The 27094-nt window shown below is 44.3% G+C and overlaps 1 protein-coding gene across 1 annotated transcript in view; it reads right to left on the reverse strand.

Moving 5' to 3' along the window:
- SEMA4G (semaphorin 4G) overlaps positions 1 to 27094 on the reverse strand; it is a 228030-nt gene that overhangs the window by 12403 nt on the left and 188533 nt on the right. Inside the window, exons 10-14 of the mRNA XM_077258634.1 lie at positions 22154 to 22298; positions 20925 to 21147; positions 19408 to 19523; positions 11115 to 11269; positions 6937 to 6998 (exon numbers count right to left, since the gene is read on the reverse strand). Coding sequence (XP_077114749.1) covers positions 6937 to 6998; positions 11115 to 11269; positions 19408 to 19523; positions 20925 to 21147; positions 22154 to 22298 — 701 coding nt within the window. The remainder of the gene's footprint in view (positions 1 to 6936; positions 6999 to 11114; positions 11270 to 19407; positions 19524 to 20924; positions 21148 to 22153; positions 22299 to 27094) is intronic.

The raw sequence follows: 27094 nt of genomic DNA on the forward strand, positions 1-27094 counted from the left end.
CTGGCTGAGTGGCAAGTACCAGCGTCAGAGAACAGTGGCAGAGAACAGCAGCACGCAAGCTGAAAGGTAATAACTGCCTGCGAAACTGCTTCCCTAACTTTCACTGGAAGCACAGAGTCAGCGCGGTGACATTATCTCCTGCTCTGATCTCTCTGCTTCCATTCCCGGCAGAGAAGGAGAGCCCGGGGGAGGTGCCGGGACAGAGCTGCTGTGAGCAGGAGAACCTGAAGAGCTGCACATGGACATCAGCCTGCTCTGCACCACAGAAGTGTGTGTGTGTGTGTGTGTGTGTGTGTGTGTGTGTGTGTGTGTGTGTGTGTGTGTGTAATGTGTGTGTGTAGTCTGTGAGTGTGTAAAACATGAGTGTATGGTATCTGTAGTGTGTGTAATGTGTGTGCGGTATCTGCAGTGTAATGCTTGTGTGTGCAGTATCTGTAGTGTGTGTGTAATGTGTGCAGTGTGTGTAATATGTGTGAGTTATCTGTAGTGTGTTAGTGTGTAATGTGTGTGCGGTATCTGTAGTGTGTGTGTAATGTGCGTGCGGTATCTGTAGTGTGTGTGTGTGTGGTATCTGTAGTGTGTGTGCGGTATCTAGTGTGTGTGTGAGTGTGTAATGTGTGTGCGGTATCTGTAGTGTAATACTTGTGTGTGCGGTTTCTGTAGTGTGTGTAATGTGTGTGCGGTAACTAGTGTGTGTAATGTGTGTGCGGTATCTGTAATGTGTGTGCGGTATCTGTAGTGTGTGTGGTATCTGTAGTGTGTGTGCGGTATCTAGTGTGTGTGTGTGTGTGTGTAATGTGTGTGCGGTTTCTGTAGTGTGTGTAATGTGTGTGCGGTAACTAGTGTGTGTAATGTGTGTGCGGTAACTAGTGTGTGTAATGTGTGTGCGGTATCTAGTGTGTGTGAGTGTGTAATGTGTGTGTGGTTTCTGTAGTGTGTGTAATGTGTGTACGGTAACTAGTGTGTGTAATGTGTGTGCGGTATCTGTAGTGTGTGTGTGGTATCTGTAGTGTGTGTGCGGTATCTAGTGTGTGAGTGTGTAATGTGTGTGCGGTATCTGTAGTGTAATACTTGTGTGTGCGGTTTCTGTAGTGTGTGTAATGTGTGTGCGGTAACTAGTGTGTGTAATGTGTGTGCGGTATCTGTAGTGTGTGTGTAATGTGTGTGCGGTATCTGTAGTGTGTGCGGTATCTGTAGTGTGTGTGGTATCTGTAGTGTGTGTGCGGTATCTAGTGTGTGTGTGTGAGTGTGTAATGTGTGTGCGGTATCTGTAGTGTGTGTAATGTGTGTGCGGTATCTGTAGTGTGTGTGTAATGTGTGTGCGGTATCTGTAGTGTGTGTGCGGTATCTGTAGTGTGTGTAATGTGTGTGCGGTATCTGTAGTGTGTGTGTAATGTGTGTGCGGTATCTGTAGTGTGTGTGTAATGTGTGTGCGGTATCTGTAGTGTGTGTGTAATGTGTGTGCGGTATCTGTAGTGTGTGTGTGTAATGAGTGTGCGGTATCTGTAGTGTGTGTGTGTGTAATGTGTGTGCGGTATCTGTAGTGTGTGTGTGTAATGTGTGTGCGGTATCTGTAGTGTGTGCGGTATCTGTAGTGTGTGCGGTATCTGTAGTGTGTGTGCGGTATCTGTAGTGTGTGTGCGGTATCTGGTGTAATACTTGTGTGTGCGGTTTCTGTAGTGTGTGTAATGTGTGTGCGGTAACTAGTGTGTGTGTGTGTAATGTGTGTGCGGTATCTGTAGTGTGTGTGTGTGTAATGTGTGTGCGGTATCTGTAGTGTGTGTGTGTAATGTGTGTGCGGTATCTGTAGTGTGTGCGGTATCTGTAGTGTGTGTGCGGTATCTGTAGTGTGTGTGCGGTATCTGTAGTGTGTGTGTGTAATGTGTGTGCGGTAACTAGTGTGTGTAATGTGTGTGTGCGGTAACTAGTGTGTGTAATGTGTGTGTGCGGTATCTGTAGTGTGTAATGTGTGTGTGCGGTATCTAGTGTGTGTGAGTGTAATGTGTGTGCGGTATCTAGTGTGTGTGAGTGTAATGTGTGTGCGGTATCTAGTGTGTGTGAGTGTAATGTGTGTGTGGTTTCTGTAGTGTGTGTAATGTGTGTACGGTATCTGTAGTGTGTGTGTGTAATGTGTGTGCGGTATCTGTAGTGTGTGTGTGTAATGTGTGTGCGGTATCTGTAGTGTGTGCGTGTAATGTGTGTGCGGTATCTGTAATGTGTGTGCGGTATCTGTAGTGTGTGTGGTATCTGTAGTGTGTGTGGTATCTGTAGTGTATGTGCGGTATCTAGTGTGTGTGTGTGTGTGTGTGTGTGTGTGTGTGTGTGTGTGTGTGTGTGTGAGTGTGTAATGTGTGTGCGGTTTCTGTAGTGTGTGTAATGTGTGTGCAGTAACTAGTGTGTGTAATGTGTGTGCGGTAACTAGTGTGTGTAATGTGTGTGCGGTATCTAGTGTGTGTGAGTGTGTAATGTGTGTGTGGTTTCTGTAGTGTGTGTAATGTGTGTACGGTAACTAGTGTGTGTAATGTGTGTGCGGTATCTGTAGTGTGTGTGTGTGGTATCTGTAGTGTGTGTGCGGTATCTAGTGTGTGAGTGTGTAATGTGTGTGCGGTATCTGTAGTGTAATACTTGTGTGTGCGGTTTCTGTAGTGTGTGTAATGTGTGTGCGGTAACTAGTGTGTGTAATGTGTGTGCGGTATCTGTAGTGTGTGTGTAATGTGTGTGCGGTATCTGTAGTGTGTGCGGTATCTGTAGTGTGTGTGCGGTATCTAGTGTGTGTGTGTGCGGTATCTGTAGTGTAATACTTGTGTGTGCGGTTTCTGTAGTGTGTGTAATGTGTGTGCGGTAACTAGTGTGTGTAATGTGTGTGCGGTATCTAGTGTGTGTGAGTGTGTAATGTGTGTGGTTTCTGTAGTGTGTGTAATGTGTGTGTGGTTTCTGTAGTGTGTGTAATGTGTGTACGGTAACTAGTGTGTGTAATGTGTGTGCGGTATCTGTAGTGTGTGTGTGTGGTATCTGTAGTGTGTGTGCGGTATCTAGTGTGTGAGTGTGTAATGTGTGTGCGGTATCTGTAGTGTAATACTTGTGTGTGCGGTTTCTGTAGTGTGTGTAATGTGTGTGCGGTAACTAGTGTGTGTAATGTGTGTGCGGTATCTGTAGTGTGTGTGTGTAATGTGTGTGCGGTATCTGTAGTGTGTGCGGTATCTGTAGTGTGTGTGGTATCTGTAGTGTGTGTGCGGTATCTAGTGTGTGTGTGTGAGTGTGTAATGTGTGTGCGGTATCTGTAGTGTGTGTAATGTGTGTGCGGTTTCTGTAGTGCGTGTAATGTGTGTGCGGTTTCTGTAGTGCGTGTAATGTGTGTGCGGTATCTGTAGTGTGTGTGTAATGTGTGTGCGGTATCTGTAGTGTGTGTGTAATGTGTGTGCGGTATCTGTAGTGTGTGTGTAATGTGTGTGCGGTATCTGTAGTGTGTGTGTAATGTGTGTGCGGTATCTGTAGTGTGTGTGTGTGTGTAATGTGTGTGCGGTATCTGTAGTGTGTGTGTGTGTAATGTGTGTGCGGTATCTGTAGTGTGTGTGTGTAATGTGTGTGCGGTATCTGTAGTGTGTGCGGTATCTGTAGTGTGTGTGCGGTATCTGTAGTGTGTGTGCGGTATCTGTAGTGTGTGTGCGGTATCTGTAGTGTGTGTGCGGTATCTGTAGTGTGTGTGTGTAATGTGTGTGCGGTAACTAGTGTGTGTAATGTGTGTGTGCGGTATCTAGTGTGTGTGAGTGTAATGTGTGTGCGGTATCTAGTGTGTGTGAGTGTAATGTGTGTGTGGTTTCTGTAGTGTGTGTAATGTGTGTACGGTAACTAGTGTGTGTAATGTGTGTGCGGTATCTGTAGTGTGTGTGTGTAATGTGTGTGCGGTATCTGTAGTGTGTGTGTGTAATGTGTGTGCGGTATCTGTAGTGTGTGTGTGTAATGTGTGTGCGGTATCTGTAGTGTGTGTGTGTAATGTGTGTGCGGTATCTGTAGTGTGTGCGTGTAATGTGTGTGCGGTATCTGTAGTGTGTGCGGTATCTGTAGTGTGTGCGGTATCTGTAGTGTGTGCGGTATCTGTAGTGTGTGCGGTATCTGTAGTGTGTGCGGTATCTGTAGTGTGTGCGGTATCTGTAGTGTGTGCGGTATCTGTAGTGTGTGCGGTATCTGTAGTGTGTGTGCGGTATCTGTAGTGTGTGTGCGGTATCTAGTGTGTGTGTGTGCGGTATCTGTAGTGTGTGCGGTATCTGTAGTGTGTGCGGTATCTGTAGTGTGTGCAGTATCTGTAGTGTGTGTGCGGTATCTGTAGTGTGTGTGCGGTATCTAGTGTGTGTGTGTGTGCGGTGTCTGTAGTGTAATACTTGTGTGTGCGGTTTCTGTAGTGTGTGTAGTGTGTGCCATAACTAGTGTGTGTAATGTGTGTGCGGTATCTGTAGTGTGTGTGTAATGTGTGTGCGGTATCTAGTGTGTGAGTGTGTAATGTGTGTGTGGTTTCTGTAGTGTGTGTAATGTGTGTGCGGTATCTGTAGTGTGTGTGTGTGTAATGTGTGTGCGGTATCTGTAGTGTGTGTGTGTAATGTGTGTGCGGTATCTGTAGTGTGTGTGTGTAATGTGTGTGCGGTATCTGTAGTGTGTGTGTGTAATGTGTGTGCGGTATCTGTAGTGTGTGTGTGTGTAATGTGTGTGCGGTATCTAGTGTGTGTAATGTGTGTGGTATCTGTAGTGTTTGCGTGTGTGTAATACTTGTGTGTTTGTGTGTAATACTTGTGTGTGTGTGTAATAATGAGTAATGTGTACATAATGAGCCTGTGTTGTCCACCATGTGTGCTGTGTACATGTATGATGTGTGTCTGTGTGACTATTTGATGTGTATGTAATGAGGTTGTGTTGTCCAGCTGTGTGCGGTGTACATCATACACATGCGGGCTGGTGAATTTTTTTTGTGCCAGGGCTGCTTTTTGGTCCCAGTCCGGCCCTGGGGGACCTTATGCCACTTCTGGCACAAAAATTTAAGCAGTTCTTCTTTGTTTGATGGCTTGTGACTATCCATCTCCCTCTTGATAACAATCCAGAGGTTTTCAATGGGGTTCAGGTCTGGAGATTGGGCTGCCCATGACAGGGTTGATGTGGTGGTCCTTTATCCACACCTTGACTGACCTAGCTGTGTGGCATGGCGCATTGTCCTGCTGGAAAACCAGTCCTCAGAGTTGGGGGAACATTGCCTGAGCAAAGCTAGTCAAGCTAGAAAAATGCCTTTCATCAATGAGAAGCAAAGGAGAGCCCGGCTGAAGTTTGCCAAAGACCATAAGGATTGGACAAAAAAGGACTGGAGTAAGGTAATCTTCTCTGATGAGTCTAATTTTCAGCTTTGCCTAATACCTGGTTGTCTAATGGTTAGACGGAGACCTGGAGAAGCGTACAAGCCACAGTGTCTTGCACCCACTGTGAAATTTGGTGGAGGATCGGTAATGATCTGGGGCTGGAATTGGGCAGGTTAATCTTTCTGAAGGATGTATGAATCAAGCTGCATACAAGGTTATCCTGGAAAAACAGTTGATTCCTTCTGCTCGGGCAATGTCCCCCAACTAAAAATATCATGGTTATTCCTCAAAATATTGATTTCTGTACTCTTCCTGAGTTAAAACATTAGTATTGTTGTTTCTAAATGATTATGAACTTAGGTTTTTTTTTGCATTATTTGAGGTTTGCAAGCAATGCATTTTTTTGTTATTTTGACCATTTCTCATTTTCAGAAAATAAATACAAAATTTATTGCTTGGAAATTCAGAGACATGTTGTCAGTAGTCTATAGAATAAAATAACATTGTACTCAAAAATATACCTATGAGAAAAATCAGACAAACTGAACATTTTGCAGTGGTCTCTTAATTTTTGCGAGAGCTGTACAATAAACTGATTTACGTTTTTAACTCGTAAGGTCCATTTACAATGGCAACTAATTGTAAAACAGTTTCTAAGAACCTGTCCATATAAATTGGCAATCACCTGACAAATGAACAAAACGCTTGTTTGCCGGCTTATAGGTCATTTTTATCGGCAGCACATCATTCTGTATAAACAGGACATGTGCTGGGCATAACATGGCATTTCATCTCCACAGAACAATCGTATTAACGATCGCTATGTATGAAGAGAAGTTGCGTCAGCTTTATCAAAGCAGGCTAGCAGGAATGCTGATCGGCTAGCACGCAGCTGATCGGTGGTCATTTAACGCAACAATTCGCTTATGTAACTCACTATGGAAGAATAAGGAAAACAAAACAGTAATTTCCCCAATGTTTGTTTCTCCATGGTTTTTTTTTTTTTTTTTGCTGTGAACTATGCAGAAAAAAAAAAATCACAATATTCTGCAAGTTATTTTTAAATGGAATGCGCATTGGTGCCATAAAATTAAGAAAGTTATGGCTCTTGAAAGAAGGCAAGGAAAAAAAAAAAAGCGTAAAAACTGAAAAATTCCCTGGGCCTTAAAGGGTTAACCACAGCTAAAGACCCCTTATATAAAACGTACGGGATCGGCAGCGCTTCTGTGTTTAACATTGCGCATTTGGGAAGTTTCGGAGAACACGTGGGCAGACTTACGACTTCCTGAGACTTGGAGATTTTAGGTAACAGATCCCATGTGAGCGCTTATGGCAGGAGCATCTGCTGCTTTTTCATATACTTGATATTCTAATGGAAGGCTCGCTCCTCAGATTAACGGTGAATGCAAAAATACAACAACGCTAAAAATAACATCCGCATAGATTTACTGCTCATTTCATTGGAGCACTTTGTATATTAAGCTTTAACTCGTGCAGTCCTGTGCTCAGCGTCTCCCTGGCACAGCAGCCGGCTCAGTGAGTCGTAGTCTCTTGCGATCATGCAATACTGATGTTGTAAGAATAACAGAGCGTTTACCCTCGTCGGTGTCGATTAAACATCCTTCGTTACCATTCTGCATATCCTGCGTCATCTGTACCCTGCAAGCAGCCAAAAACAACAATTCATACAGTGAAGTGCGATGACAATCTCAGGCCTCAAGTCAATTGCAGGCACAAGACGTAATAAAATTGAAAGTAAAAAAAGAAAAAGCTAGAAAAGGAAGCACAGAATTCTTGATGACATCAGGAGAAAGGTAAACAATTGCTGCTCTGCTGCATTAATTTAAAGAGAACCCGGCTTAAGGTTTTTTTTTTCATCCTGAGAGCATCATGATATAGGGAGAGAGACCCCGATTCCAGCGATGTATCACTTACTATGTTGCTTGCTGCAGTTTTGATAAAATCCCCGTTTTACCAGCTGCAGATCTACCAGTTATTTGAATGCTGAGCCCTGTAGAACCCCGCCCACACCACTGATTGACCGCTTTCTGTGTACACTGGGCATAGGCAGAAAGCTGCCAATCAGTGGTGGGGGCGGGGTTATACAAAGCTTATGAATATAGAGGACTACATGGCAGCAGGTTTACTAGTCCTCAAACGATGATATTATTAAAACTATACCAAGAAGCCTAGGAAGTGACACATTGCTGGAATCAGGGTCTCTGTCTCTACATTATGCTGTGCTCAAATTAAGTGAAAAAAAAAAACCTGTTGACAGCTTCCCTTTAAATAAATTTCTGCATCATTGTGTTTAAAAATGTTACATTAGAAAATTGTAATAAAATGTAAAGAGTAACTCTGGTGAAAACAAATTTAATATTGCTAGAAGATCCTCAAGTACAGCACGTTTGTTTTGGGGTTGAATATATGGCATTAAATGACTTCCAGCGACTCTTGTCAGGCTGAATACAGTCATATAATGAGCCCAGTCCCAGCTGGCAATGGAGGTCATACTGTATAACTATGTCCACCTAGGGCAGTGATGGGCAACCTTTTGAGCTTGGTGTGTCAAAATTCGCCAAAAAACCGAGCATAACTTGGGTGGTGTGTCACCTTGATAAAAAACCATAATTTTGTGACATGTATAGTTTAAATAACAAATATGTATAATTATAATTATTTAACTTACCTGCTTAGTGACTTCTTTGTTCATCTGTCAGTTGGTTTCTTTTGTTGGTCTTGCTATTATTTAACTTGTGTGGGGTGCCATGAACTAAGATAAGTGAGGGGGAGGGGGAATTCTTGTGATGGCGAACCTGTGGCACTCCAGCTGTTGCAAAACTACAATTCCCATCATGTCTTCACAGCCAAAGCTTTTGCTTGGAATGGCCAGGCATGATGGGAATTGTAGTTTTGCAACAGCTGGACTGCCACAGGTTTGCCATCACTAAATTTAGTGACTTTTTTGTTGCTGAATTTCAGTAGCTAAATGTTCAATTGAAGGTTGGTATTTTGTACACTTCAAGCCCAAGCAAGCGCTACTAAGTTCATCTGTCAATCTGTTTCTTTTGTTGGTTTTGATATTATTTAATGCTGAGAATAAGGTCTCACAAAAGTAGGTAGAGGGAAAAATAGTGAGTAAAGCCATTGCTATATTTTTCAGGGTGCTAAAAGTGTCTGGTAACCTATTCCAGGCACTCCAAATTTCCTGTTCATAGTGGCACTCCTCTTGATTCTCCAAGCGGCACCTTTCTAGATTCTCAAGCTTTGACCTCAAGTCAACAAACACCTGAGCCCAGATGCTGTCCTGAAATTCTGCAAGTTGCATCTCCAAATCATCAATTTGTATCCACTGGAAACCATTTAATTCCAAACTACTGTAGACTACTACATCAGGATACTTAATTATTTTCATGGTCTGTTCTAGGCTTCTAAATTGATGAAATCTATCACTGAACTGGTCAAGTAACGAGTCTAAAACATGCTGATACTTTATATGCAAGGGTTCCATTTCATTTTGTACAGCTGCACTGGCCTTCTCAAAATACGTTGTTACTCGAGGAAAATACTTATAAGTTTTAGTTTCTACATCTCGCTTGAAGTTTACTTTCAAAAGCTTTTATGTATCCAAACATAACGTCAATACTTTTGCCAAAACCTTGTAGCTTTAAGTTCAGTTCATTAATATGAACAGAGAGATCTGTAAAAAACATCAGGTTGTTGACCCACTTAGAATCATAGAGCTGAGGAAAGTTTCCCAGATCCTTATCCTCAAGAAATAGCTTAATTTCTTCAAAGCACTCCACAAAGCGCTCCAGAACTTTGCCTCGGCTCAGCCATCTTACATTATTGTACATCTGCAGTCCACTGTAGGTGGAACCAACCTCCAGTAAAAGTGCAGAAAATTCTCGCTTGCGAAGGGGGCGAGCAGCTATTAAATTAACTATTTTTGTAACAACTGACATTAAGTCGTTTAATTCAGTGAATCCTGCTTTGGCACATAAAGCCTCCTGATGGATAATACAATGAAAAGGCACAATCGGATGTCCAATACCTTCCGTAAACAATTTAACAAATCCGACTTTTTTCCCCACCATGTTTGGTGCCCCATCTGTCGTCACTGACACAACTTTAGAGATATCAATGCTTAGGTCACAGAGTGTTTGCATAACAACCTTACATATTTCACTTCCTGATGTACTTGTTGGCACTGATACTAACTGTATCAACTCTTCTCTCATTGTGAGACCATCAGAATATCGACCAATAATGGCCAACTGAGCATGTGATGTGACATCAGTAGTTTCATCAAGAGAGATCGAAAAATATTTACAATTACTTATGTCTCTCTTTAATTGATGTTGTACGTTTGTGTTCAGTCTCATTATTCGGTCTTTTATGATATTTCTACTCAGTGGTAACTCAGATATTCTCTTAATAATTGCATCTTTATTCTGCATATCATGAAATAGAACTGGTGCACATCTTAAGAGAGTATCTTTAATAAATTCTCCCTCACTGAGTGCTTTTCCATGCTGAGCTATGGAGTGAGCAATGCTCAGACTTGCAGATGTTAAATTTGTAGAGCTTTTTACAAATTTAAGGATGGAATTAGATTGGCTCTTATGAAGGTGTAGCTGCCTGGAAATGTATTCCTTCCTTTCATCCTCACTTTTTTCCAAGAGCTGGGAATGATTAGTTTCAAAATGTCTATTTACATTCCACGTTCTGCTTACCACCGTTTCACTACATAAAACGCAAAATGATCTGCCATTTTTTTCTATAATGCCATACATCTCAGTCCATGTCTCTTGAAAGGGTCGGCTACTGCTACTACTACCACTCCCTTTACTCAACTTTGGTTTTTTATTTTGTGGCTTCTCCATGAGAGAAGATTTATAGTTAGCCCTGCAGGCAATTAGCAGAAATAGGGGTTAATAAGGATGCACCACAAACAGTAATGGTGGTGAAATGGAGTCTGTACTGCAAGATGGCGTTCCTAATGGCGGGAAACGGCACCCATAGCACAGGCCTCTTCCAGCCTCCCCCTCACTTATCTTAGTAATGGCAAATGACACCCCACAGTTCACTGGATGATGGTTGCTGTAGTTGTCACAGGGCCTGCAGACAGCAATCACAGGGCCTCCAGACAGCGATCTCCTCAGGCCTCAGAAGTGCAGCCTGGGACTTCTGGCCGGCGCAGCAGGGAGCAGCGCAATGCCACCCAACAGAGCTAGGGCGCAGAGCGGACTCTAGGCATGGGACCGGTAGGTCCGATCTTTCCGGCCGGCGAAGCAGGGAGCAGCGCAATGCCGCCCAAACAACACAGCTCCGACGCAGAGGCCTGGGACTTCCGGGAGCTGCGCCTGGCCTACCGGAAGTCCCAGGCCTAGACGCTCTGCACCGGAGCTCTGTTGTTTGGGCCCACAGACCTCCTGCATGGCATCCGACCCGCGCGGAGGCCTGGGACTTCCGGGAGCTGCGCCGGGCCTACCGGAAGTCCCAGGCCTAGACGCTCTGTGCCGGAGCTCTGTTGTTTGGACCCACAGACCTCCTGCATGGCATCCGATCCGATAAAAAATCGGATCGGATGGCATGCAATGTAAAGATGCAATTTCTATGGGGCCGCGGCCGGCGTGTCACTGAAAATGACTACGCGTGTCAGCACTGACACGCGTGTCATAGGTTCGCCATCACTGACCTAGGGCCCAGTCAGCTAAGTAGAGTAAGAACAATGCTAGAAAGCGATAATATCCATAAAAATATATATTTTACCAGTCTTGAGGTTTACGAGGTTTTCGACATGTGCTGCCATCCCAGCCACAGTAGGGATTCCTGGCGAGGACGCAGTCATAGCATGAAGTGTAGCGATTACAGCCAGACAGTGGGATCTGCAGCACTCCGCTCTGCGCGCCAATATACAAACTGTTCTGAAAATAAAAAAAATATATATAGGTATAAATTATATGTTCTATGGGTAGACATTTTATGTAATATCCAAGAGAAGATTATTTGCCCCCACTGAGCTGCTTTTGTTCAAAAATAGCGCCACCTCTGTCCACAGGTTGGGTGTGGTATTGCAGCTCAGTCCCATCCATTTCAATAGAAATGCACACTTTCTTTATAAAGAAGCCGCCTCATTAAAATTTATATTTCCTAATCAATCCTAATTATCTATGTAATGGTAAGTGTATTAAAATATTGAGAGATCACCATCTTCTCCAGTGTGGTGCACCACTCCGGTCCTGCTGTGCGGCCAAATCCCACGGCATATTCTGTGCGGAGTGGTGCAGCTTTCCCCATGTAAGTCTATGGGACTCAGACACGCTTATACTAAGATAGCGACTTCCGGTCCACACACAAACCCCTGCGTGATTGGGCTGGTCTGACGTCAGGTCACACAGGCCAGAAGAGGAGCGGAGTGGTGCGGGAAATGAAGGAAGGCGACATTTGGTAAGTATGATAATAAACACCATTACATAGATAATTAAGATGAATTACAAGATACGTTTTTTGTAAGACTTCTTTCATAATTACTGTTCTATCAGAGGAACTTTGAGATGAGTTCAGCAAGTTAATGACAACTAAAATAAACTGATGCAGAGGTCGAGAACAAAATGTCTTCTTCCCCCAAATAGCTTGTTACAAAGATCATAGAAGCAGTAAACAAGACCGAAGACCGGCGTAGAAATAATTGCTTGATCTTAACCCAAACTAATTACATGACCAAACTGAATATGTAAACCATGAAGTAGCAAAAAATTAAAGCAACAGTCGTCCCAATGGATACATTGCATTATGGCTGGTACAGGCCTGGGAGTGAAGGCACATAGCCTCTCTGCTCTGTGCAGCCACAGGTCATGCATTGCCCCCTTCCCCAGACCCTGCATCATGCATAAATGACAAATATTTTGGGAGATCCGTCAAATGCGATTTTACAAAATTTCAAGTTGAGTTCTCAAGAGGCAATAATGTGAAATACGAAGAACGAGCATCAATGTAACAAATACGGATACCAGGAGTTAAAAGCCAAAATAGCTCTAGAAACAAAAGCTTAAACTAGATATTAATTTGTTATCTAAGAGTCTCATTGAGAAGTGTTCCCCAACATACACCTCATTCAGCCATACAATGGTACATGTCAATTTTATACAGTTGTTTTAGGACTCTTTCACACTTCCGTCTTTCTTTTTCCATCACAATGCGTCATTTTGTGAAAAAAATGGATCCAGCAAATGTTTCTGCTGGGTCGTTTTTTTTTTTCTCATAGACTTGTATTAGCGACGGATTGTGACAGATCGCCATCCGTTTCATCCGTTGTGCACTGGATCCGTCGTAAAATTGCTGTCCTTCGGGCGGAGACAACGCACAGAGGAACGTTTTTTCTGTAAAGTCAGAAAATTGCTCAGCGACGCATCCTGCGCTGTCCGTCGTTGGCTATAATGGAAGCCTATGGACGCAGGATCCGTCGCTGACCGTCAAAAGCAGGAATCCAGCGACAGATGCCGTCTTTTGAAACTGAGCATGAGCGGAAGAATTTCCAGTCAGGGAAATTCTCTCTTGCTCGCTCTCTTTATACTATTGACGCTGCCTATGCAGAATCAATAGTAAAAAGACAGAATGTTAAAAATAATTTTGAAAATCGTGATATTCTTACCTTCCGGCGTTCCCCTAACCTTCTTGATGCTCCCATTCCCAGTGTTGCTTTGTGAAATTACCCGATGACGTAGCAGTCTCGCGAGACCACTACGTCATCACAGGTCATTGTCTCGCAAGGCATTACTAGGAGCAGGAGCTGCCAGGAGCATCGCGAGCATCGGGAAGGCTGCGGGGGCCGCTGGAAGGTAAGAATATCACGATTTTTTATTTTTAGATTACTTTTAACATGGGTTGTGTTGTGTATGCGTTTTCGCAGCGGAAAAACGAGGCGAAGACGCATACACCATGTGGGCACATAGCCTCGACGGATCCGGAAAAAAAAAGGACCCACTGCATCCGTTTTTTACAATCTGCACAGGATCCGTCTTTCCAACATTTTGACGGATTGTGACTGATTGTAAAAAACGGAAGTGTGAAAGAGGCCTTATAAGGGATTCAAAGATTCAACAGTAAATGGACTCACACAAAATTACAGATGAAACAATAGTTTACTAAAAAAAAAATAATAATAAAAAAACCCCTAAATTATTTTCAGCCTCTATAACTGGGCTACTCAACCCTGCCATATAGCAGAGACCCCAATGGATGAGAGCTAGTGATGAGCGAACGTGCTCGGATAAGGTGTTATGTGAGCATGCTCTGGTGCTAACCGACTGGTGCAGAAGGTGAGCGGACCATGCCCACGAGGGCTCACAGATGAGATCCGACCAAATGAAAATGTAACTAGGAGTACTCCTAGTTAGAAATACTTTATTTTGCATTTGCTTCCCATGTCTAAATGGAGGAGGGGGAGGGGGGATCAATTTCTTTTAATTTTGTTCCTTGGAAACGCAAAAAAATATTTGTATGAGTTTAGCCAAGTGATAAGTAATAACGTCTCATAACTGCCAAAACTCTGCATTTGCAAATGAGCAGAAGATGCAAGGAACCATCAATATGTGCCGCTACGGAGCCAAGTACTTGAGACAAAACTAATTTCAAGACTGTTTCAGAAGATTTATACAATTGTTGTCCCTTAAGATGCACTTTAATGATTACAAATTCCCTGCCTACAACCAACATTTCTTGCCGGACTCTGCATTTATATTCTACAATTAGGATGTGTTGCATCGAAAAGGGACTTCACAGCACATGGTCACATCACTGAATGACTGCCTTGGAACAACTACGTCCCTACAGCACTCTCTGCTCACCCTCCACTTCTCTCAGCTCCTGTCAATTGTTGAGACTTTTCGTTTTGCTTACTCTGGGATTGACACAGAACCATCAACATGTATGTCCCGTCCTGTGACCTCAGATTACAAGAACACATTTACAAGATGGGAGGGAGGTCACACTGCATGACAGCTATGTACAGCGTCGGACTGGAGCACCTTGGGCCCACCAGAGAAACCCACCCATTCTTGGGGCCCACTATGTAGCTACATAGAAATAGATACAAGACCACCAATTGTGCGGTAAAAAGTGCTAACATCAGGGTATAATATAAGGTAGTTCACGTCTTAATTATGTAGCAAGGGTTGGTGTAGCCCCCTCACAGAATATAATTTAGCCCCCTCATAAAATATAATGCAGTCCCCTCTCATAGAATATAATGCAGCACCCCACAAAATATAATGCAACCCCCCTCAGGTATAACGCAATCCCCACCATAGAATATAATGTAGCACCCTCATAGGGTATAATGCAGCCCCCCTGATATATTATAATGCAGACACCACAGAATATAATGTAGTCCCGAGAGAATGCAGCCCCACCACAGAATATAATGCAGCCCCCCATAGAGTATACTGTAGCTCCTCACATAGTATGATGCAGCCCCCCATAATATAATGTAGTCCCCTGAGAATAATGCAGTCCCCCCACAGAATATAATGTAGCCCCCTCAAAGTATAATGCAGCCCCTCTCCACCCCCATCACTGTCCTCATCACCACCTCCATCATTGCCTTCTCCACCACCCCTATCATTCTCCCCCACCACCTCCATCACTGCCCATTCCACCACCTGCATCATTGCCTCCTCCCCACCATCATGGTCCATTTCATCACCTCCATCACCTCCCCCCACCACCGTCATTGCCCATCACCTCCATCATTGCCTCCCCCACCACCATCATTGCCCATTTCATCACCTCCATCATTGCCTCCCACCACCACCATTGCCCTTCACCTCCATCATTGCCTCCCCCACCACCAACATTGCCCATCACCTCCATCATTGTCTCCCCCCACCAATATCATTGTCCTTCACCACACACACACAGTTCACCACAGCAGCAGCTCATCACACACACACGCAGGCGCACACACACACACACACACACACAGATGCAGGCACACAGCACAGCTCACCTCCCCGCAGCAGCAGCTCATCCCAGCAGCCTCTTCCTCGCTGGAAGCTTTCTGCCTGAGACAGCACGCTGGATGATGACGTCATCCAGCTGGGCTGTCTCAGACAGGAAGCAGGATGCCGGGAGGCGAGCTGCTCTGTGAGTGTGTGCCTGCATGTGTGTATGTGTGCATGTGTGTGTGATGCTTTGTGCGTGTGGGTGGGTGTGCGATGCTTTCTGCGTGTGTGTGGTGGGGCTTTACAGGTGGGCAGTGTTAGCTGCAGCCTGTGGCTAACGCTGCCCGCTATTAAAGAGAAATGGTATTCACGCCTCTCCATGCCTATAGGGGCATGGGGAAGCGTGAATATTCATTTTGCTTTAGCAGCGGGGACAGGATCCTGTCTCCAGCTGCTGCTACTGGCACAGGGCGGGCCCCCTTGACTCAGGGGCCCCATAGCCACTGGCTGGGGGCCCCTGGAGCAGTGGGGGCCCTAGGCAGCTGCTGGCCAGTATGCCAGCAGGTGTCAGTGCCTGGGCCCACCGGAGAATCCTCCGGTTCTCCGGTGGGCCAGTCCGAGCCTGGCTATGTACACAACATCTAGTTTATTTTTGCATTATTGCAGGAGTTATGAGAGATAAGAGGGATTAATATGGTTTTCTGTAAGTATCACTATTTGCAATAGCACAGTGCCCTCTATAGACAATATTATCTAGAAAGTTTACATGGAATCTGGACATTGTGTAAGAAATTTACTGCTAGTTGTCTGAACAAAATCTATCATAGAACTAGAGTAAATCTGAGCCTGTTACAGCAGGTCAGAAGCTATAAAGCAAGACTTGTAAAATTCACTGCATCATCAGCTCTGGTGCTGGATTTGTTGTCCATACATTGAATTACTGCAGCTTTTATACAAGACCTTGAGCATGAAAGTAGAAGGACACTGGGTTATTTCTCGATGTGCTTCATTCAGTTTTTACAGTTCACATTGTTTGGATTTTTTCTTAAAGGGCTTACCTGATATTGCCCATACACATTTGATATACACTAATGTGCAAAACTTTCAGACAGGTGTGGAAAAAATGCTGCAAATTAATGATGCTTTCAAAAATAGAAGTGTTAGTAGATTATTTTTTATAAATTAACAAAATGCAAAGTGATCGAACAAAAGAGAAAATCTAAATCAAATCAATATTTGGTGCGACCGTCGCCTTACCTTCAAAACAGTATCAATGCATCAGTTCTTGTCAGTATGCTTGCACACAGTTTTTGAATGAACTCGGCAGGCAGGTTGCTCCAAAATGTTGGATGTCCTGTGGATGTAGGCTTGCACAAATCCTTCTGCATTACATGTAATCCCACATAGACTCAACGATGAGATCAGGACTCTGTGGGGCCAGATCATCACTTCCAGGATTCTTTGTTTTTCTTTTGTTGAAGATAAAGGTTAAGGATATTTGATGTATGTTTGCTGCACTTGTCCTCTTGCAGAATATACTTGGAGCCAACAAGAAGCCTCCTTAACAGTACTGCATGATGTTTAAGTATCTGACTGTATTTCTCAGTATTGAGGACACCATTACTCTTGACCAAATTCCCAACTTCAAACTTGCAAGGAACTTCCACCATGCTTCACTGTTGCTCTCCAGCCTTTCACGGATAAACCGCCTTCTGTTACAGTCAAATATTTCAAATTTTGACTCAATAGTCTAGAGCATCTGTTTTTTTGGGGGTTTTTTGCACCTCTATTTCTAATTGTTTTATTCATAGTTGAGTCATTTGTCCTTGTTTCCCTGTTGAATATGGTTTTTGACCACATTTCTCCATGACTAGTGGACAGGAATCTCCTAACAGATGGGTCCCATTTGTTGCTGTCAGTTCTGAATTGATGGCACTGCTGGACATTTTCAAATTTTAAATGGAAGCAAGCATGTGTCTTTCATTTGCTGCCCTATGTTTCCGAGGCCGACCACTGAATCTATGGCTCTGAACTCTGTCATTAATTGGTGTCCTCGATGCGGAGAAATACAGGCAGATACTTATCAGGGAGGCATCTGATTATTATTCTGCAGGACAATGACCCCCAAAATATGGCCGATGTCAATAAGATCTAACTTTAGGATAAAGAAGAACAATAAGTCCTGGAAGTGATGATATGGCCCCCACAGAGCCCTGATCTCAACATGATTAAGTCTGTGTAGGGTTACATGAAGATATGGAAGGATTTGCACATTTCTACATCCAAAGAAGACATGTTAGTTCCCCAAGATGTTTGGAACAACCTCCTTTCAAAACCGGTGTACAAGTGTATAGAGAAAAATTGTTACTTTGCTGTTGTTTTGAGGAAATGGGGCAGTCGCACAAATGATCGATTGGATTTGGATCTTTTTGTTCATTCAATTTTCATTTTGTTAATTGATAAAAATAAAACTATTACTTTTACCATTTTTGAAAGCATTAATACTTTGCAGCATTTTTTCACATCTATATAAAACTTTTGCACAGCACAGTATATATTTCTGATGTCACTGATTTTACCAACTAACTCAAATGAATTCACAATGTAGGAGTAGGTTTCTTTATTGTTACATTTTATGATTTCGGCTGTATAGATCGAAGCTCTCAGCTCAGTTTTGTTGAGAGGCTTTCGAGGTACTGAGACTCCCCATCAATCAATGGAATAAGAGAAGCAGAGGCACGCAGATGGGAGCTGTGCCACTTTAGCATTGCTCACCTTTTTTTCTATGAAAAAAATAGTATTAATCTATCCAAGAAAAGCCACAAATCCAGTCACTGATGATGGTGCACCATGCTCATAGGAACAATTCCGACCTTTGTTCTTACACTATATCGAAGTGACATGGACGTGACATGTATAGGCATTTTGTAATAGTAGGAACTCTTCAAATTTAGTTGGTTTCTCAGTGATAAGACAGTCAAATTTTGGAATGACCGATAAGTTACCAGATTGTTCCAACAGATGCCGCAAACAGTACAAAGATTTATTCAGCTGGACAAAAATGGATCACATTGCCTGTGTCACATACACACTTCTCAGCATGTGACATGGGGTGCGTCTGCAAGGGTTAATTTATCTCCTCTCACTCAATCTCTGTTCTAGGCTATAAAGTGAGCATAAATCACATACCCTACACAGTCTACACACCCCCATTACTTAAGTAAACACGCTGCCACCACTCACAACAGGGTGATGAGTCCCCAAAATATTTTACTGTTAGACAATTCAAAAGGTCACAAACTCTCAGAAAGGCTATGGATTCTTTTAGAGCATACACAGGTAAAGCTTAAAAGATTTTAAGCTTTAATATAAAAATATACAGTACTTACAATAAAATATATAAAAATTTAAAAATAAAACAACAAATATGCAAAACAGTTATAAAAATAAAAAACGTTTCTGTCTACAGTTATCATGTGTTTCCTTGAGGGAAGGAGAAGTGAATTATGGAGCACATCAATCAGCATACGCAGCTCTCACATGTGAACAACTCTTTCTGTGTCACTCAGCTTTTTATAGACCTGAACATAGTCTCATATTTACAGGAGGACCCGGATTGGCCCATTTAAAAGATGCCGTTTGTGAATGGATGATGGGCTAAGTTGTGGCATTTTAAATATCGTGTTTCCTCCCTTTCCCTCTAAACAGGCAATGGCAAATATTCTTTCCTAGTTGCAAACCTTTTGCTAGCTCTTTGAAGCTGCCATATTTGACACCTCTAGCATTCTTCCAACAGTCCCCCACCCTGTGGTTCATAGTTCCAGCAATAAGAATAGGCAGATGTTATCTCCTTTTGGGTAGAGGCAATATGTGGATGCAGCCTTAACTAGTTATTCTACTGATATTATAGTTTTACTAACAAGTAAATACTTCCTTCACAGCCTGTGATACTGGCACAGCACAAAATATTTTGTCGCCAGAGGCTAGTGTCCCTTCCATGGCTGTCTACACTGCACTTTACTTGTCACATCTACAAAAAACAGGTCTGACCTAACAGATAGTAGGTAGCTTACAGTATTACACAGAAATGAAACAAATAGTAGAAAAACAAAATACCCTACCTGTTTTTTGGATACAACCAAATTTTCGACAGCCTGCGGCGTCTTGAAAACCTGTATTTCTTCTATTATGTGAACCTTGTTGTTGATAACGACGGCCTTGTGAATCCAGCCATTGTCTGCAGAAGAGATGATAAAGTCTGATTGAGATGGCGTTTGTGTCCTCTTTAGTACAAGACATGGAAACCATGACATTATGGAGAAAGTAGTGGGGAAGAGAACCCACAAGCCACAAATCTCTGTTTGCAGGCTGGAATAAATGGTTCTGGGATTTCAGGATACATTCTCACCAGACTAACGCACGTCTCAAGGCACAGCTGGCCATTTGGGGAATTTAGATAGAATTTAGATATTAGAAGAAAACTGTATGAATAGCGATTACCTACAATAAGTCTAGTCTAAAATGCACCACGTACATTTACATGGCAGCCTGTATCTTTTTTACTCACACAGAGGCACAATAAGTTTAATATTTGCTGGTTACGTGCATGCTTCATGAGAACGCCTAGTGTCACTTGCACCTTTATAGAGAAACATCTCAAAAACGTGTTTATAGCAAACACCGTTTCCTGGCTCCTACTCAGACTCACAAGCCATCGGGCTACTCCCGGTAGCGATCCAAAGGACTTGCAGTGCACTCACATTGTCTCTCTGGACTTACGCATCAATCTACTAGCCCGAACTGGTTTCCTTACGGAAAATAAACCAGACTTATCTTTCACAGCTTCTTACGAAGTCTTCATCACTCATTGACGTCTGTTAGCCCACCGGTTTGTCGTTAAGTGTCAGGCCCACCTGCTGTAATTCCCGGGGAAATAATCTTTACTTTGTGCCAAACGGTCTCTTATACACACACTTCTACCTAATGACATTATCGTGCTTCAACCCAGCCCTAAAATGGTCATGGTCACATCAACATAAGACTTTTAGGACAACGGTCTCCTCCTTCCTCAAGCTAGAATCAAGAAAACTCTAGCCGTTGTATGAACTATTCTCCTAGGGTTTGGTGTCAATGCAGCATGTAGTGGCCCTCCAGACCATTACAAGAGTGGGGTGCATGAAGTATGTAGGGTACATAACCATGCAACACAGCAGAACATTAGCAGCTTTTCTTAAAAGTCACCAGGTTATCTGCGAGGAGCATGATATAGGGATCGAGACCCTAATTCCAGCAATGTAGTATCCTTCACTAGGCTACTTGGTTCAGTTTTGAAAAATCTACCAGTTCTGTGAATGCTGAGCTCTGTTTAAAACACCACTGATTGACAGCTTTATGATACACTGTGCATAGGCAGAAAGCTGCCAGGGGTATGGGCGGGAACATTAAGAGCTCAAGAATCAGGAGGATTACATGGGCACCAAGTTTACTAGTCCTCTAGTGATAATCTGCTATAAAACATTGATTCTATCAAAACTACAGCAAGCAGCCCAGAGTGTGACATGGCTGGAATGGGAGTCTGTCTCTACATTTTGCTGCTGTCAGGGTAGGCCTACAGAAGAGAGGACGTCGTCATACAGACCTGTCCCTAGAAACAGCACGTCATACTGTTCTTTATTCAGGGCTGTGACTCGATCTACAGCGATATGGGTATAGACGATATTCTTCTTAGAGAGAAGCTGTTGGTCCCCCATTGGTTTAACCACATTAGATACCAGAGGATGATGCTTCACAAAGTCGAGGACATTATCCGGGAGATCTTGTGAAGAGTTGTAGCCACTGCTCCGAAATTCATTTGTAATACACTGTGAAGAAAGAATATCCAAGTAAGTAAAATATGGATAGAAACATGTTCAAGGGAATAACTCTAATGCAACGAAAATCATCCACATATGGTGACTTCAGCATTTACTAGGACACCAATGATTAAAACAGGAAGAACCAAAATCTAAAAACAACCATTTTATAACTTTCGAACAGTTTATAAAGCCGACTTTTTTTTGGTCATCATGGTGCAATAAAAAACACTTAATTATACATATACAACAAGGTTGTAACCGATTTAAAAACCCCTTCTACAAAGTGTGATCTATGGTGGGACATCAGTCCCTACAGATCAAGAGTCATCATTCTGCGAGACTTCAGCTTTGGAGAAACCACAATTCCTGTCCTGACGGATGTATTCAGAAATAAGAAAAATTATTCTATCTTTAAATGTTCATGTCAGGATTTTTATCTAAAGCAGAGGACACAGAGCCTGGCGGAGTTCCGGGAAGTGTTGCAACTGGAGTGACCAGGAATCGGGAAGGTGAGTATGTTGTTTTCTTTTAATAACATGCCAAGCAAATTCCCGGGAAGAGAAATACCAGCTGGACAACCCATTGGTACTGTGCCGATTTTCCAAATATATCTTTAGAGTAGCGAGTTCATTTTTTTTCCAACTGTAGTGGACACAGAATCCAACTGCTGTTATATATTGGACTGACGGGCAGGATAATGCTGTAGATCCCAAAGCCAGGAAGCCATCAGGCGCTTCCTCTGCACTAAAGGAAAGTGCTCATCTACGTGGGAACGGTGCCTGTGACACGCGACCATTGTAATAACAATCACTGATTCTCCGTAGGAGAAATGTGATGATAAAAGAAAGCAATGACAGTGAAGGAAGGGGATGGATTCTGAAACCCTAGCCTCAGGCACCTAGTCCTGCCAATGAGGAGAACATAAAAGGTAAGAGCGACTTGTGTAATTCAATAAATTGGCTCATATAATGAGAGTGCACTTAGAAAATACTCTATAGAAATAATCACTTACTGAACCAGGTCTTGGTTTGGGAATGTTTCCATTATATTTGATCCATTTTTTGGAGGACTCTTGATATACCATATACGGCCCTTCAAATACTTTCTGAATATCCGGTAGTCTGTATCGACAGACTGCTGAGATCTTCATATTTCCCCTATGTACAAGAATGGAGACAAATAATCATATAACAAAACACTCCACTAGTGGACGACTCACGGCTCGGAAATCACTGAACAATAAATGATGACAGAAGGAAGCAAGTAGACCGTAAAGAATTCAGAGAAATAAAGCAAAAATATTATTATAGGTCATACAAACCCCCAAAAACCCTGTTATAGGCAAAGAAAGTGCACGAGTGTACTAAAGTCGTTTTAGGCATGACATGGATGAGGCATAATGGAAGGGAAAGGTTAAATCCAAAGTGAAGCCAACAGAACCAAGAGAAAGCAATTCTTCTTTTTCTTCTTCATCTAGATAAATAGGTTTCTAGCCCCCGGCTTAAAGGAAGTAATGTACATGAATTTGTTCCGATTAACGGAGTACGAAGCAAACAAGAGAATTATTTGGAGTGATTTTCTTGTGTGCTCCATCTCGAATACTCATTTTATGCAATGTGCGAGCAAGCGGGTGTTTGGACAGGGAGAGGAATGACAAAAACAATTACAAGGGAAGGTTTGAAATTCTGCAATATTCTGTGACATCACATGGACCAATAGTTCCCTGACAGACTAGAAAATTATTCTTATTATTTTGGACAGCTAGACATTATTAACCCTCGCTCTATCACGTAGCTGGAAGTCATCCTTAATTTGCAGAAAGAATTGCTATGTCAGTGTACCATGCTTCCTGGCTGCCAATGCATGTTGTGGGACAAGAGGAATATAAAAGATTACCATGGTCAACTCCTGAAAATGCAGCCCTAGAAGGATTCTTGCTGGACCTCATCATGAAGATCTTTTACGTAGAATTAATTTTAGTTGCCATAACCAGCAACAAGAGTAGTAATTGTAAAAGCCTCTGGTAAACCCCTAATTTTTACCAATAAGATTCCTGAAATGGATTTAGTATGTTTGAAGCTTTTTCTCCGCGAAGAGTTTTCATAAGGAACTAATATTAAAATGTTAGGTGTCAACCTATTAATGCAACGCAATTTTCTGCAACTACTAAAGGAGCGGAATCTTTTTAAATTTGAATGATCCATTAGTTCAATACATCTGTCTCTCAGATGTTCTAGTCATCCAAATAGTGGTCCTAATTATCCCTTTATTTTGTGTTTATCTATCTAGAAAGTTTAGGCCCAAATGCACTTTAGATAGCTGTTGGCCAAACGATGACCTGACTGGCAGTTTTTTCTACTGACTTTCCCATATACAGGAGCAGTAAAAGAATTGGCAGTCCAAAATCAGACATGCTGGATTCTAATATCCCTAGATGATGTCAGGGGAGGGGACGGGGCACCCATTTAAATTAGACTGTCAGCCGAACCAGTCACTATCGCTGGCATTATTCTATTGTGTATTGGGGTCTTAAGAGTGTACGTACTATAGAGTTGGGACCAGTGGCGTAACTACAAAGTTATGGGCCCCGATGCGAACTTCCAAATGGGCCCCCCCCCCCGCCATAAAATTCAATGTAACCCCCATAGAATACAATGCAGCCCCCATCATAGTATAATGCAGCCCCTCCATTCAGGGGCAGTGAGAAAGACACGAGCAAATGGTGACGAGGGGGCAGGGGAGAGGGAACAAGGGGGCAAGGAAGACAGGCACAAGGGGACACATGGGGGCTAGGAGGCAGGGGAGAAGGTTACAAGGGGACTAGTGGGCAAGGGAGACTGACACAAGGGGACAATGGAGACTGACACAAGGGGCACACGGGGACAAGTGGGCAAGGGAGACTGACACAAAGGGCACACGGGGACTAGTGGACAAGGGAGACTGGCACACGGGGACACAGGGACTAGTGGGCAAGGGAGACTGACACACGGGGAATAGTGTGCAAGGGAGACTGATACAAGGGGACTAGTGGGCAATGGAGACTGACACAAGGGGACACACGGGGACAAGGGACAAGCACAAGGGGACAAGGGAGACAGGCACAAGGGGACACACAGGGACTAGTGGGCAAGAGACCGACACAAGGGGACAAGGGATACAAGCACAAGGGGACACACAGGGACTAGTGGGCAAAGGAGACTGACACAAGCACAAGGGGACAAAGGAGACTGACACAAGCACAAGGGGACATAGGAGACAGGCACATGGGGACACACAGTGACTAATGGGCAAGGGAGACTGGCACAAAGGGCACACGGGGACTAGTGGACAAGGGAGACTGGCACACGGGGACACAGGGACTAGTGGGCAAGGGAGACTGACACACGGGGAATAGTGTGCAAGGGAGACTGATACAAGGGGACTAGTGGGCAATGGAGACTGACACAAGGGGACACACGGGGACAAGGGACAAGCACAAGGGGACAAGGGAGACAGGCACAAGGGGACACACAGGGACTAGTGGGCAAGAGACCGACACAAGGGGACAAGGGATACAAGCACAAGGGGACACACAGGGACTAGTGGGCAAAGGAGACTGACACAAGCACAAGGGGACAAAGGAGACTGACACAAGCACAAGGGGACATAGGAGACAGGCACATGGGGACACACAGTGACTAATGGGCAAGGGAGACTGGCACATGGGGACACAAGCATAAGGGAGACAGGCTCAAGGGGACACACGGCCCCCTGACCTGCCAGAGCCGCTTGCAGCTGCGACCGTGGTAGTTACGCTGCTGCCTCACACACACACATACTACAGATATCACACACACACTACAGATATCACACACACATCATACTACAGATATCACACACACATCAGTTATCACACACACTACAGATATCACACACACACATATACTACAGATATCACACACATACTACAGATATCTCACACACACACACACTACAGATATCACACACACATCATACTACAGATATCACACACACACTACAGATATCACACACACATCATACTACAGATATCACACACACATCAGTTATCACACACTACAGATATCACACACACACACATATACTACAGATATCACACACATACTACAGATATCTCACACACACACACACTACAGATATCACACACATCATATTACAGATATCACACACACACACACACACACACACAGAGACATACTACAGATATCACACACACACTACAGATATCACACACACACATCATGCTACAGATATCACACACACATACTACAGTTATCACACACACACTACAGATATCACACACACACTACAGATATCACACACACACTACAGATATCACACACACACACACACACACACACACACACACACACACACACACACACACACACCAGAGATACCAGCTCATATACACAACTCACAATCTCCTCTCTGGTACAGGGGTGGCTGATGTAAACCGGCTGCAGCTCCTCAGCTTCTCCTGACTAAAGCGGCTCTGTCCCGCACCTCCCCCCTGCTCTCGCCTTCTGTCCCGGGGTTATTTTGGCTTTCTCTTAAATACGATCTCCTTCAGACGTACATGAGATGTATGAGGGGGGAAAAATACAGACTGAGAAGCTGTCTCATCGTGATGACTGGAGCTGCTTCCTGTCTCTCACGTGCCCCGGTTGCCCCCTTCCCCTAGATACGCCTCGGACTGTTGCCGTGCAGGAGGAATCTCCTGCACTGCAACATGGTGTTGGGTGCCAGCACAGCCCGCACAGTGGTCTATCCAGCACAGCCCGCACAGTGGTCTATCCAGCACAGCCCGCACAGTGGTCTATCCAGCACAGCCCGCACAGTGGTCTATCCAGCACAGCCCGCACAGTGGTCTATCCAGCACAGCCCGCACAGTGGTCTATCCAGCACAGCCCGCACAGTGGTCTATCCAGCACAGCCCGCACAGTGGTCTATCCAGCACAGCCCGCACAGTGGTCTATCCAGCACAGCCCGCACAGTGGTCTATCCAGCACAGCCCGCACAGTGGTATATCCAGCACAGCCCGCATCTCTCGGCCCCCCCCCCCACTCTCCTTACCTTTCCTCTTGCCAGCGTTGCTTCCTGCTCCAGTCTCAGGCTCGGCTGCAGTCTGCCCGGGATCGCGCACCCGCAGTGTCAGAGGCAGAGCGCGGAATGATGGGAGAGGGAGCGTCTGTAGACGCTCTCTCCTCCGTCATTGCATTCAACTGTACCGGAGTCATAGACGCCGGTATAGTTGAATGCGACGGCAGGGGGGGTGAGTCGACGGCGGCGGGGGGAGGCGGATCGAGCGGCCCATGACTGGCACCGGCTCTTCTGGCATTGGCCAGTCCGGCCCTGCTCTGACCTGCCGGCCCCGGGCCCCTGACCTGCTGGGCCCGGTTGCAATGGCGACCGCTGCAACCGTGGTAGTTACGCCCCTGTCCATACTGTACAATGGCCACACATAGTGCTCCATACTGTACAATGGCCACACATAGTGCTCCATACTGTACAATGGCCACACATATTGCTCCATACTGTACAATGGCCACACATGATGCTCCATACTGTACAATGGCCACACATGATATTGCCTACAGTATAATGGCCACACATAGTTACTCCTACACATGCGGCTGAGCTCCGTACACATTGCACATGCGGCTCCCCTCCGTACACCTCGTACACACACGGCTCCGCTCCGTACACCTCGTACACACACGGCTCAGCTCCGTACACCTCGTACACACCCAGCTCCACCTTGTACACCTCGTACACACACGGCTCCGCTCCGTACACCTCGTACACACACGGCTCCGCTCCGTACACCTCGTACACACACGGCTCCGCTCCGTACACCTCGTACACACACGGCTCCGCTCCGTACACCTCGTACACACACGGCTCCGCTCCGTACACCTCGTACACACACGGC

This window comes from Ranitomeya variabilis, chromosome 4 (assembly GCF_051348905.1).
Source record: "Ranitomeya variabilis isolate aRanVar5 chromosome 4, aRanVar5.hap1, whole genome shotgun sequence".
Taxonomy (NCBI): Eukaryota; Metazoa; Chordata; class Amphibia; order Anura; family Dendrobatidae; genus Ranitomeya; species Ranitomeya variabilis.